Raw genomic sequence first — 12,266 nt, 5'->3', positions numbered from 1 at the left:
GGTTTAGTCCTGGTTTAGTCCTGGTTTAGTCCTGGTTTAGTCCTGGTTCAGTCCTGTTTTAGTCCTGGTTTAGTCCTGGTTTAGTCCCGGTTTAGTCCCGGTTTAGTCCCGGTTTAGTCCCGGTGTAGTCCCGGTTTAGTCCCGGTTTAGTCCCGGTTTAGTCCTGCTTTAGTCCTGCTTTAGTCCTGGTTTAGCCCTGCTTTAGTCCTGGTTTAGTCCTGGTTTAGTCCTGTTTTTGCTCTGGTTTAGTCCTGGTTTAGTCCTGCTTTAGTCCTGCTTTAGTCCTGGTTTAGTCCTGGTTTAGTCCTGGTTTAGTCCTGCTTTAGTCCTGGTTTAGTCCTGGTTTAGTCCTGGTTTAGTCCTGGTTTAGTCCTGGTTTAGTCCTGCTTTAGTCCTGCTTTAGTCCTGGTTTAGTCCTGGTTTAGTCCTGGTTTAGTCCTGCTTTAGTCCTGATTTAGTCCTGGTTTAGTCCCGGTTTAGTCCTGGTGTAGTCCTGGTTTAGTCCTGGTTTAGTCCTATTTTTGCTCTGGTTTAGTCCTGGTTTAGTCCCGGTTTAGTCCTGGTTTAGTCCTGCTTTAGTCCTGGTTTAGTCCTGGTTTAGTCCTGCTTTAGTCCTGCTTTAGTCCTGGTTTAGCCCTGGTTTAGTCCTGGTTTAGTCCTGGTTTAGTCCTGGTTTAGTCCTGGTTCAGTCCTGTTTTAGTCCTGGTTTAGTCCTGGTTTAGTCCCGGTTTAGTCCCGGTTTAGTCCCGGTTTAGTCCCGGTGTAGTCCCGGTTTAGTCCCGGTTTAGTCCTGGTTTAGTCCTGCTTTAGTCCTGCTTTAGTCCTGGTTCAGTCCTGGTTTAGTCCTGGTTCAGTCCTGTTTTAGTCCTCCTCATGTGAGATGGTTCATGTGGCTCATGTGGCTCATGTGGCTCATGTGGCTCATGTGGCTCATGTGGCTCATGTGGCTCATGTGGCTCATGTGGCTCATGTGGCTCATGTGGCTCATGTGGCTCATGTGGCTCATGTTCTTTGGTGCTGGTCCATGGAGAGAAAACTACATAAGACTCAAAATACAGTATCTGCTCTTTAGCTCCATATAATAATCAAATATTAAATAAATACAGGTCAACAGCTCCACTCATAAAGTAAATCCAAGAAAGTTTCCACAGATGCAAACATCATCATCCTGATCATTCCTCTGGTTCCTCTCCCTCGTCTCTTCTCACTCTGTTCCATCAGACACATAAAGTTCCATGTTTTCTCCACTTCTGTCAGGATGTTCTGAACTGTCACGTCGTGTGCATTGCTAACGTTTTGTGCACGTTGCTAGCATGCTGCGCGCGTTCCTGTCGCTGGTACATGCTAATCACGAGCTCTGGAGCAGGAGGAGGCTGATGACACTTAGCAGGGGAGCAACCACCCCAATTAGCAGCCCCAGTGTCTGTGTGTGCGCCGGAGCTGCCAGAATACACTGTTAACACTTGATTATCTTCCCATAGGACGCCCCGCAAAAGTGAAGACAAGAAACAACATGAGTTAATCAAAGTTGTAAAAAAAAAGAAAAGTTGTGTTGGCATAATTTAAGATCTGATTAGATTCACAGGAATGATCAGTACAGGAATGAGCAATGATAAAGCAGCGTAACCTGATTGCAACTTGTTTTGTTTTCATCCATTTTGAATTTTGTGTCTGTTTTTTTTCCTTTTTTTAAACTAGATATTGGGTCAAATCTGAAAGTTAACAAGAAATAATGCAGGTTCTGTCTGTAGCAGCTATTAAAGCCAGTAAAAAGGTTTGTTTTACTTATTTTTTTATGATATTTAATTCATTTTAAGCACCAATATTTAATCCCTGCCTTCAAACTGTAACACAAACAGGCCGTAAAGAGCACATGTTACTCTAATTTCTCATCTGGAGTTGTGTTTTCTTTCATTCACACATGTTTAACGCACAAACCCTGCACATTTAGGCTCTTCTCTCAAACTGAAAACGCTCTGTTCCACCTTGTGATGTCATCATGTGGTGATACAGGAAGTGCTCCACTGTGTTTTTAAACTCCACACACCTTTATTTCTAGAATCATTTGGATGATTTTAGCCCTAGATTTGCCCGTTTATGATGTACACGAGGTAAAAAGGAGCAGTCAGCAGCCCGGAAAACTGCCACTTGATGACATCACAAGGTGGAACAGAGCGTTTTGAGGTAATGCAGGGTTAAACTGGCTCAAAACATGTGTGAATGAAACAAAACACAGCTCCAGGCATGTTTTGAGGAGCTAACAACATTCTAACAAAGCTTAAAGCAAAAAAAAGAGTCAATTTTGTGTAACATAGGACCTTTAAAGATGCACTACGTAACATTTTTGTGGTGAATCTACAACCTGAGATTCTACACGTGTCTATGCTGCAGGTACAGGTAAAGTGGAAGTATAATCTGGCACAAAGACGCAGTCACGCGATAAATATTCTCGTGACAAAGGATCAATAATAAACATCAGATTGAACATTTCTCTCAAATTGCGCTGATTGTGAAAAGGTCAAATTGAGCAAACGTTCAGAGGTAAAGGCCGGCGCTGTCTTACTCGTGCTTTGGTGCGGTTCTTTCGCTTTGGGACGTCTTCCTCCATCTCGTCCACCTCCAGCTCGTGAGGGAAATCCCCGACCAGCAGCTTCTACGAGACACAAGACAAACGGACAGATATATGAATAAAAATCACAGATAAGACGAGGACGTGGAGGAGATACTGAGCTGAGAATGAGCGTCAAGATGAGGACGTTACTGAAATATAAATGAAATAAAGACAAATCGAAACTAAAAAACTATGGCCTAAGAACATTTTTGGTCTTTTAGCTACAAAAAACAGGTACATCACAGACTGTAAGCAGGTTTTGACTATTGCTAAAACAGGTCTACAGTATTTTGAGAAGTTTATCGGAGGAAAAATGTTAATACGATTCACTTTAAATGAAACAGTTTTTATCCTAAATCTTTACTTGTTTTGTTATTGATTGTTATGGATCTCTTTGACTCTGAATCTCTTATATATTTCCTATCTCTAAGTATTTTGTTTTATTTTTAAGCATGTCTTTTTTAACTTTGTGCATGTCCTTATTTGTATTTATTCAGTGTGTTTTTATGTTGCACTTTATCACCGCAGTAAGTTCTGATTCTGATTATTTTTTTGCCTAAAAGACGATACGAGACACTTGGACTAGACTAAACCGTGTATGATTTGATGGTATTTGATGGTACGTTTGTTCATTTGTTCATTTGACACTATCAGGACAACAGCTGTTTGACGACTGTGCACAGTTGATTCAATAAATCTGACTTTTTGATTGCTGATTTTATATTTTTAAGGTTTTTATCAATAGAACTTCCACAACACGTGTCTTTTTCTACGTCACTAATGTGAAAGTGCCTTCATTTTGAGACACTCGACCGTCAGCGCTGAGTCTGTGTTAGTTTGTCAGGATTTTATGTTATTATAAAATTCATTTCTTAATCTTTACCTTTATTTCTTTAGTTTAAACCTTGCACGTTACCTTTTATTTAGTTTACCTACTACAAACCTGTTCATTAAATTACTTCTAACTTTACCGTTTTTCCACACAGTTTTTTTGTTACTCCCTTAATCCTAAACGCGCTGGGCCATAACAACGACAAGACCAGTTGGAGAAGCTTACAAGAGAAAAAAATGTTAATATAATTCACTTTAAATTAAAATAAACCCGTAGTACCTCGAGTTTCACTTGTGATACTTGGTTGGAAACAATATTTGAGTTTTGTGAGAGCGTTTTTCAGTGACTATGACCTGGTTTTGGGGTAGTTATAGTCATTTTGTTCTGATTTTGTCCTTTATATAAACCTATAGAAGCAATTTACACAAAAAAAACCAAAACAAATCATTACTTAAAATATAATCTTTAACCGGAAACGTGACGTAATATTTAAAAATAACTGGAGGACGGTTTGTGTGCGGCTCAGATTGATGCTCTGTCGTACAATGGTGATATAGTACGCTGCTATTTTGAGTGAAAATGTGTCGCTGTTAAAGTTCCCAGATTAAGAAAGTCCCCTGGAAAGCTTTGGAGTGCTTTGAGGACCACCCATGGGCCCGGACACAGCGGGACGTCTCTGCGGTGGTTAAAGGAGAAGCCTGCTCAGAGCTGTCTCTTCATCACAACAACTGTCGCAATCAGGTTTAAAGAGGTTTGTTTTGGGCCGTACAGTGAGGTTATAACATGGATTTGTACGATTTTAAAACAATATTAGAACAGTTATGACAGGAAACACTTCTGGCAAACAAAAAAATCACAGAGGAAGTGCTGTGAGAAGATAGAAGAATAAAAGTGAGGAGGGTTGAGGAGGGACCAGGGACATAATGAAGTACAGTGGACCCTGGTTACGTTCAAAAAATAAGCCGCAATAAGTGAAATCCACAAAGTCGTCAATTATTCTCTCTGTTTTTGTCTGTAAAACCCCTCACCACACACTTTATACACTTTTCTCACACAGGCCTTAACATTTTCTCACATTTCTCTCTCGTTTAAACTCTCTCAAAGTTCAAACCTTCGTAGGCGTCTTTGTCGGTGCAGAACGTTTCATCGACATTGTGGGTTTTGTCGGGGAGAAAACGAATTGCAAACGTACAGCACTTCAGAGTCACACTGAGATCCAACGTTTATGTAAATTTGTCTGAACACATTCTGTACTGGACAGGAGACACGGCACGGAGGAGACTGATGGACAATGGTCTACAGTCCAACAGCCAATCAGGACGCACGACACAACGGTCTACAGTCCAACAGCCAATCAGGACGCACGACACAATGGTCTACAGTCCAACAGCCAATCAGGACGCACGACACAATGGTCTACAGTCCAACAGCCAATCAGGACGCACAACACAATGGTCTACAGTCCAACAGCCAATCAGGACGCAGAACACAATGTAAATGCACGCAAAAGGTAAATGTGATTTCATCCAAGTCTATAGATCATATTTTGATCTAAAACATGAAGTTAAATCTGTCAACTCGACAAAAAGTGGTAGGAATGAAGACGTTTCGCCGCTTCTTCAGCTCTGGTCACATCATCTGCAGCAAAACGTCTTCACTCCTACGGCGTTTTTGTCCAGTTTACAGATTTAACTTTGGCTTTTACGACTGAGGGATTACACAGACATTACAATAGTTTAAACAACAGCTAGTTTAATCATACAGGACAGGACAGAGTGTTATCTGTCTGCAGAGCCTTTGTCAATGTGTCACCATCAAATTACCATAATACATTTAGCTATTAGCATTTATCTATTAAGTCTGAATCTTTAAATACATTTGCTCTACAGGCGTGCAAGTACTGGACGCATGTTATGTCAAATTAGAATAAACTGAAAGGAGAGATGGGAAAAATCAGCTTTTATGAGATTTTGGACATGATTTTTTCATTATTTGCAAACAGAAATGTTCAAAAATGTTCTGTATTAGATTAGATAGTTTGTATAATTAATAATAATGTTTAAAATGATGTTATTATTAATGTAAATCATGTTTGTTTTTACAGATGTGTGTGCAGACGACTGTTTAACATATTTTACTTGTTAATTTCATTTTGCAAACATTACACGGGTTAACTAATACACACATCTCCAAATAAAACTATAATTTAATTTTGTGGAAGCTGAAACTGGATCGTAAACTAAAAAAGATGTGAATTTAAAGCTATATTTGGCAGCTTTTCTGGAGAGGGCTCTGCATTCTGAGCGAAAAATCAACTAAAAATCAACTAAAAATCAACGTATTGTTTCTATAATTAATAAAACTATTGAAAATGATGTTTATTAATGCCAAATACGTCTGGATCCATTCACTTTTTGTCTCTCTAAAGTGAATCAAGTCCTCTTTAGAAACGCCCCTTAACTCTTTGATCCGAGATGTAAGTCTGCGTTAAATTCATTATTGTTGAGTTTGTCCAGGATGTTGTGAATGGTGTTTTAGTGAGAGATATTCTGCTCTATTGACTTTAAACAGTGCTCTGGCCTCTCTATGCGCCAGAGTCATTCACTTGTGATTGATTAACTGTCCGTCCAAGTTCACGATGTGCAGCCTCTACAGTACAGAGCTAAAATACTTAGATGAGCTGGGCTTTCTCGTGCTGCAAATGGGACCGCAAGGAACAAGAGGAGTATTGATGTTAAAACCACCATGAAGGAAACAAAACGGCGAAATCTATAGGTGCGATTCCATAGCGTAACAAAAACTATAGAAGATTATCTTAAAGAGAGTGGAGTGTTTTTACAGACGTGTTCACAAGCGACACTTTGACCCATTTATTTCACGATGCTAAATTTATATGGTTTTACTCATATACACTTCTCCAAATAAGAACTATAACTTAACTCTGTGGAAGCTAAAAACATGTCAAAGATCAAAGGTAAACTGTCAAAACCAGACTCAGAGAGACTTATCCTGCGTTTGTGTCCAGTAGATTAGACGACTGTAACGTCCTGATCACTGGACTCTACAAACGAGCCACAGAACAGAACATCCAGAACATCCAGAACATCCAGAACATCCAGAACATCCAGAACACTGCTGCTCGGGTCAGGACTAGAACCAGGAAGTACTTCACACATGTGTCCTGTGGCTCCTGTGGCTCCTGGGGCTCCTGTGGCTCCTGTGGCTCCTGTGGCTCAGGTCTCTGGCTCCTGTGGCTCAGAGACTTTAAAGCAGCTCAGTGTGAACAAATCTCTCCATGGACCAGCACCAAAGAACATCTCCCACATGAGCCACAAGAACCATCTCACATGAGGAGGACTAAACCAGGACTAAACCAGGACTAAACCGGGACTAAACCGGGACTAAACCGGGACTAAACCGGGACTAAACCAGGACTAAACCGGGACTAAACCAGGACTAAACATGTTTTGTTCAGTTTAAACCTGGAACATTCTTCCTGAAGATGTGAGACAGACCTCGACTTTTAATCCAGACTCAAACGATTACGTTTATCTGCTGTGACTGAAAGGGTTTTACTCTGCACTATTTTGTTTTAATGTTAACTTCATGATGATTATTTGTGATTATTCATGTTTTGATTTGTTGTATTGTGATTTTAATGTCTTATTCTGTAAAACACTTTAAATTACTTGATGTATGAATTGCGATGCATAAATAAACTTGCCTTGTCTTGCGTTGCTTTAACTAAAAACTAAGATGTGAATTTAAAGGTGCACTAAGCGACTTTTCTGGAGAGGGGTCCGCCACTGCTTGTCTAGATGGAGATGTTATTGCTTCGGGTCTGTTCAATAAGAGGTATTTTTACCACCTCTCCACAGATCTGACCCGATAGAGTTCTTACCAAGCCCTTACCGTACGAAATTATCAAGCAGAAAGAAAAGAAAAACAAATGATTACAGTGTTGCTTTGTATTATTAATGCTATTTATGGATCTGGCAAACCATACTCAGCTGTGTTTGCGCACTACCTTTAAGGGACATCTCAGAAGGCTTATTAAAGTTACATTAAGGTCATATAAATAAAAACGACGTCCGCAGTTACCTCCAGTTCTGTCTGTAACTATAGCTTGATGAGGTCATTCGGACATTGCCCTTGCCCTGCATCACAAACATAACTGCAAATCTATATATTGAGCTACAGTGAGTGTATTAGGCTCCACTTGACCTTTTACGCCAGACAACAATGAACAAACACGTTAGATATAGCAGCACGCAGCGTTTCGGTCAAAAGCTCTAAGCCAGTGTTGAAAAGGTTTTGTTTTGGTGCAAGGTTTATTCAAGTTTATGCTTTATTATTATCATTTTTTGTTCTTTTTTTTTTTGTGTAGACTGGTAATTTAAAAATCCTTGGACGATCTGTCTGTCTGCGCAGTCACATTGGAAGAGATTTGAGAGCAGCAGGAGCCAGACTCACAGCCAAAAACTCATTCCAACAGACACAAAGGCAGACACAAAGAAACTGAATCATCAATGTAATAAACGGGGCAAAAACATTATTACGAATCTACAATATATTTCTATTTTTGCGCGGAATTTTGCTTGCGTAAGATTGATTCACGGCTCCAACTGTTCGTCCAGTGTCTGTCTGAACTTTCTCCACGGTTTAAAACTACTTAAACTGGTAGTTAGAGATAAAGAAAGTTAATAACTGATTGAATACCTGGTTTATAGTTAATATGTGTGTAATTTAAGGACATATCAGATGAATATAAAGCTTATAAAAAGTGTCTGAACAAACAAAAGTTGCAGAATATCTTCAGAATGTGCTGCCATTTTTACCCTAAAGTCCAGAGTTGTTTTTATTTTGAGATATAAAGTTAATATGGCAAGTCTGTAGAGCCAATCTGTATAAATCCCAATAAATAATCTCTAATCTGTGTAAATAATGACAAAGTTAAACAATTGTGGATGATAAATTTGTATATTTTCTTAAATCTCTCGTAGAACTACAGTATATCGTCCCTTACGCTATAATCAAAGTGCAGAAAGTCATTTTATCCTTGCAGACTTTGACGTTGCAGTACAGAAACATAAAAGTAATAATCATTTCCCTGCAGATCTCACACTGAAATGTGGATGGATGCTTATATGAACATGGACGTTGTGTAAATGATCAGAGAAAAGACCAAATGTGGACCTGGCACTCGCTCATGGACTCCTCCTCTTTCGTCTCCACCTTTTTGTCGAGGGCTTCTCCCGACAGAAGGGACTCGAGCACTGGGCCATCTGGGATACCCCCCTCCTTCTTCAGGGACGCCTCGTAATCTGAGACGGGACAAACGCGTTAATGCTTCAATAGTAAAACAATTCTGGACCCCAAAGTGTCTGTACCCGGGTTTTGTCCCTGTAGTTTGTAGGTGTTGCTCCAGTGCGGATATATACACTGCCTGGTCAAAAAAAAAAAAGTCGCAACCTGGATTTAACTAAGTAAACAGGTCCGAGAATGAGCTGACACCTGAATATACTGAATGACCATGTGCTGGAGAAGCTTTGTGCAGCGTCAGACTCCACCATCATCAATGCAAGAGCTGAAAAATGAATGCAACACTGGATGGAAATAAATCTTGAGACGTTGCAGAAGCGAAATCGAAACAACGCCACAGCAAATGAACAAACAAATATTAGTGTGTGACCTTTTTTTTTGGCCAGGCAGTGTATGTTAAAAGCAGCTCTTAGGGTCAATATCAGACCTCTGTTTGCTTTCTGCATCTAATTATTAAGTGCTTTTGAGTCCGTTGTTAACATGCTAGTTGTTGTTAGCATTACCGCGAGACCAAAACTCCACTGTGGTCTCTGAAAGTTGTGCGAAATGCTCATAAACTCATCACTGTTAATAGGAATACTGTGCGTTAGGAAAGTGAGGAACAACTTGGGACTGCTGCAAAACGTTTTCAAATCAAAATCAATTCTATGACGTTTTTAAACCAGTAAAAATGTGGTGCAGCCCCTTTACGTCTTTACGTTTCCATTGAGTTCCTCTCACCGATCTTGAACTCGATTGGTACAAGCCGAGGGTCCTCCAGGATGTTCAACCGCCTCTTCTTGCGCCAACAGCGAGCGGGATATGTGTACAACTGACCTGGAGCATGACCTGGGACGAAAAATCACAAACAAACAGTAAAGATAAAGGCGGTTAAACACAAACGGACATTTTAGACTTATAGTTCCAGGTAAAAATGGCTGTTGGACTGAACAAAACTGAAGTTATTTCCACTAAAACAGCAGGACGGCAAACGCAAATCAATCCCAAATAGAAAAAAACTAACACATAACAGCATTTTACATTTTACATTTTAGATTCACATGATCGTGTTCAACAATATAATCCGCTGTGAGGCCAGAATGAGATTTTCTAACCCATTTTTTTCTCTTGAGTTTATTTCTGTTAAACGCTTCGTTGTTGAGGACAGACTGTGATGCCTCGATTCACTTTAAATAACTGTAGAGAATCATCTGAGACCACAGCAGCTGTCGGCCCCTCTCCTCCTCCTCACTCCAGTGATTTGGGCTCCTCCCTTCTCCCCGTGTAACGCACAGCAGGTAAACATCACACACACATCGGGTTTATGTGCACGGTAGAGACAGAACATTCGCTTAATTAATTGACTTACTCTATCCATAAACCGGATTTATTACTGTCCAAACTGTAACGATAACCCGGCTGAACTATGACTAACCTCTAAAATAGAAAACAGAGATTCTCTTTGTACACACCGGCGATAAACCTGTTCTACACGACTAGTCCGGGTCTTGGGGCAACTTTATAACGCTTAAGATGAAGCCTAACGAACTAGAACTGCCCAAGAATAAACCAGCATTTAAGAGCTAAAAGTATGATTTTGTTTTATATCTTTCCTCTTAAACCTTGTGTTGAATCCCGTGTGTCTTAAACGTTGAGTTAAACTTGTTTCTCTGTAAAAACGCGACACTTATTTAAGATGTCGACACTGGAACCTGCTTCTCTGGTCACATGACACAGCTCTTCATCTTCGGGTTTAACAGAGGCCGTGTAATACATCTTTTCAGTGACTGCAGCATCTTTTAGTGATGTATTCTACCAGTATATCCATGTATGACCTTGTACAGACAGTATGTAAAATGAGTTAAGTCCTTATGGGAGCAGTCTCTGTAGATCGTACCTTTCTCGGGCTTTAAGTGCTGGAAAAACTCAAAACTTCATTCATCTGATCAGATAAACTTCTTTCAACTCTGTACCTCATCTGCAATCTCTTCTTTCACAATTAAACTGAATGTGTCTCCCCACTGTTTGTCGTCTAAAATAAACCCTATACATGCGAAAAAGAAACTTAAATGTGCCTTTTGTATCATTTCTGGTGAGATTTTTTTACTTTCTTGTCACTCTTTTCACTAAGGACATTGTTTTTTACTTTGGTTCAGTTGTTCCTTGGCATTAAACGGATTAAACATCATGTTGTTCCACAGAATCTGATCTGCAAATCGGTGACATAACGTATTTGTCTATGGATATATGTTTAATGCCATACTGTGGGGTTTTCACCTGACGCAGCAGATAGTGGACCCTCCAGCAGAAAAGTTACACTGTGCACTTTTAAGATAAATACATACATGCAAAATAAGATGAAGTTTAAATGTGTCAACTGGACAAATCGTTGTAGGAGTGAAGGTCAGGCTGCTGCTGGACACTGCCTTAACAATAGGAGGGTCATTAAAGGTTGAATCGGGTTGTTAAGACTGAAACTGGAGACAATAGTTGCAGTTTCAGTGTCGTTAGCGCCTCCTTCTGACAGATATAAGGCAGTGTCCAGCTTTAATCTGACCAGAACTGAAGAAACGGCTTGGACGAGCAGCCATACGTCTTCACTCCTATAAACGATTTGTCCATTTCACAGATTTAAACTTCATCTTTTGCTGTGGATCACACCTGGACGACACAGACGACAAAATAAATCGTGCATCTGCTGATTCCGAATAAGAAACACGAGTCTGAATAACTGAGTGGACAGGTCTGAGTCTCCACGTGTCTTTGTAAACTGCACACACACACGAGGACACCAGGGGGACGCACCAGGTCCACGGTGGTTCTTCTCCATCCAGATGTAACAGTTGCTCTGAGCGACTCCGGTCTGAGAGTCCAGGAAGGGCAGCCGCATGGAGCGCTCGGCACACAGACGGGCATTATAACTGCGGCAGTGTTCGATCGCCTCCTTATAAAACTCCTCGCCAAGACTGAAAGAAAGAAATGGATGTTTTTAATGCTGAAATAATACCTTTTCTTTATTGTAGTAAGAAGCTGCAGGTGGATTGGAAATAGTAATCAAGAAAGACTAAAACTGACGCGAAAAGGTGAGAATTCAGTGTGAGAATTTGTCTTTTAACTGTTAGACGCAGATGTGTTGACCTCGTTTATGGTCAATATCTCTGTAATTACAAGACTTATGCACATCCAAACAAAAACTGGTGCAAAGTTTGACGTCTTCTGTCCGCGTAAACAACAAATCTGACTTTTTTACAACAGAAGTGCAGCCATTCAACCCCCAAAAACGCGATTATTGTTAGTTAAATGCATTTGAAGCCATAGTTTCTCACGATTATGTCATGATGTCAGTTTCCCTGTCCTCCCGTGCTCTCTCCCCCTCCCCTACCTGTGTGTCTGGAGCTGGGTGGAGTGCCTGACTCCTCCCGTGCACACCTGGGGTGCATCAGCCTAATCACCACCACCTGCTGCTGAGTACAAGAAGGCTTGGCAGTCTACACTCGGTGCCAGACCGTCCGCGTGTAAAAC

The 12,266-nt window shown here is 40.4% G+C and overlaps 1 protein-coding gene across 1 annotated transcript in view; it reads right to left on the bottom strand.

Moving 5' to 3' along the window:
* dpf1 (double PHD fingers 1) overlaps positions 1-12,266 on the bottom strand; it is a 73,406-nt gene that overhangs the window by 34,422 nt on the left and 26,718 nt on the right. The window contains exons 3-6 of the mRNA XM_055225929.1: positions 11,550-11,710; positions 9,486-9,593; positions 8,640-8,767; positions 2,564-2,653 (exon numbers count right to left, since the gene is read on the bottom strand). Coding sequence (XP_055081904.1) covers positions 2,564-2,653; positions 8,640-8,767; positions 9,486-9,593; positions 11,550-11,710 — 487 coding nt within the window. The remainder of the gene's footprint in view (positions 1-2,563; positions 2,654-8,639; positions 8,768-9,485; positions 9,594-11,549; positions 11,711-12,266) is intronic.

The sequence above is a fragment of the Periophthalmus magnuspinnatus genome, chromosome 13 (assembly GCF_009829125.3).
Source record: "Periophthalmus magnuspinnatus isolate fPerMag1 chromosome 13, fPerMag1.2.pri, whole genome shotgun sequence".
Taxonomy (NCBI): domain Eukaryota; kingdom Metazoa; phylum Chordata; class Actinopteri; order Gobiiformes; family Gobiidae; genus Periophthalmus; species Periophthalmus magnuspinnatus.
Note: the sequence above shows the minus strand (reverse complement) of the source record. Positions and strands in the feature narration are given on the sequence as shown.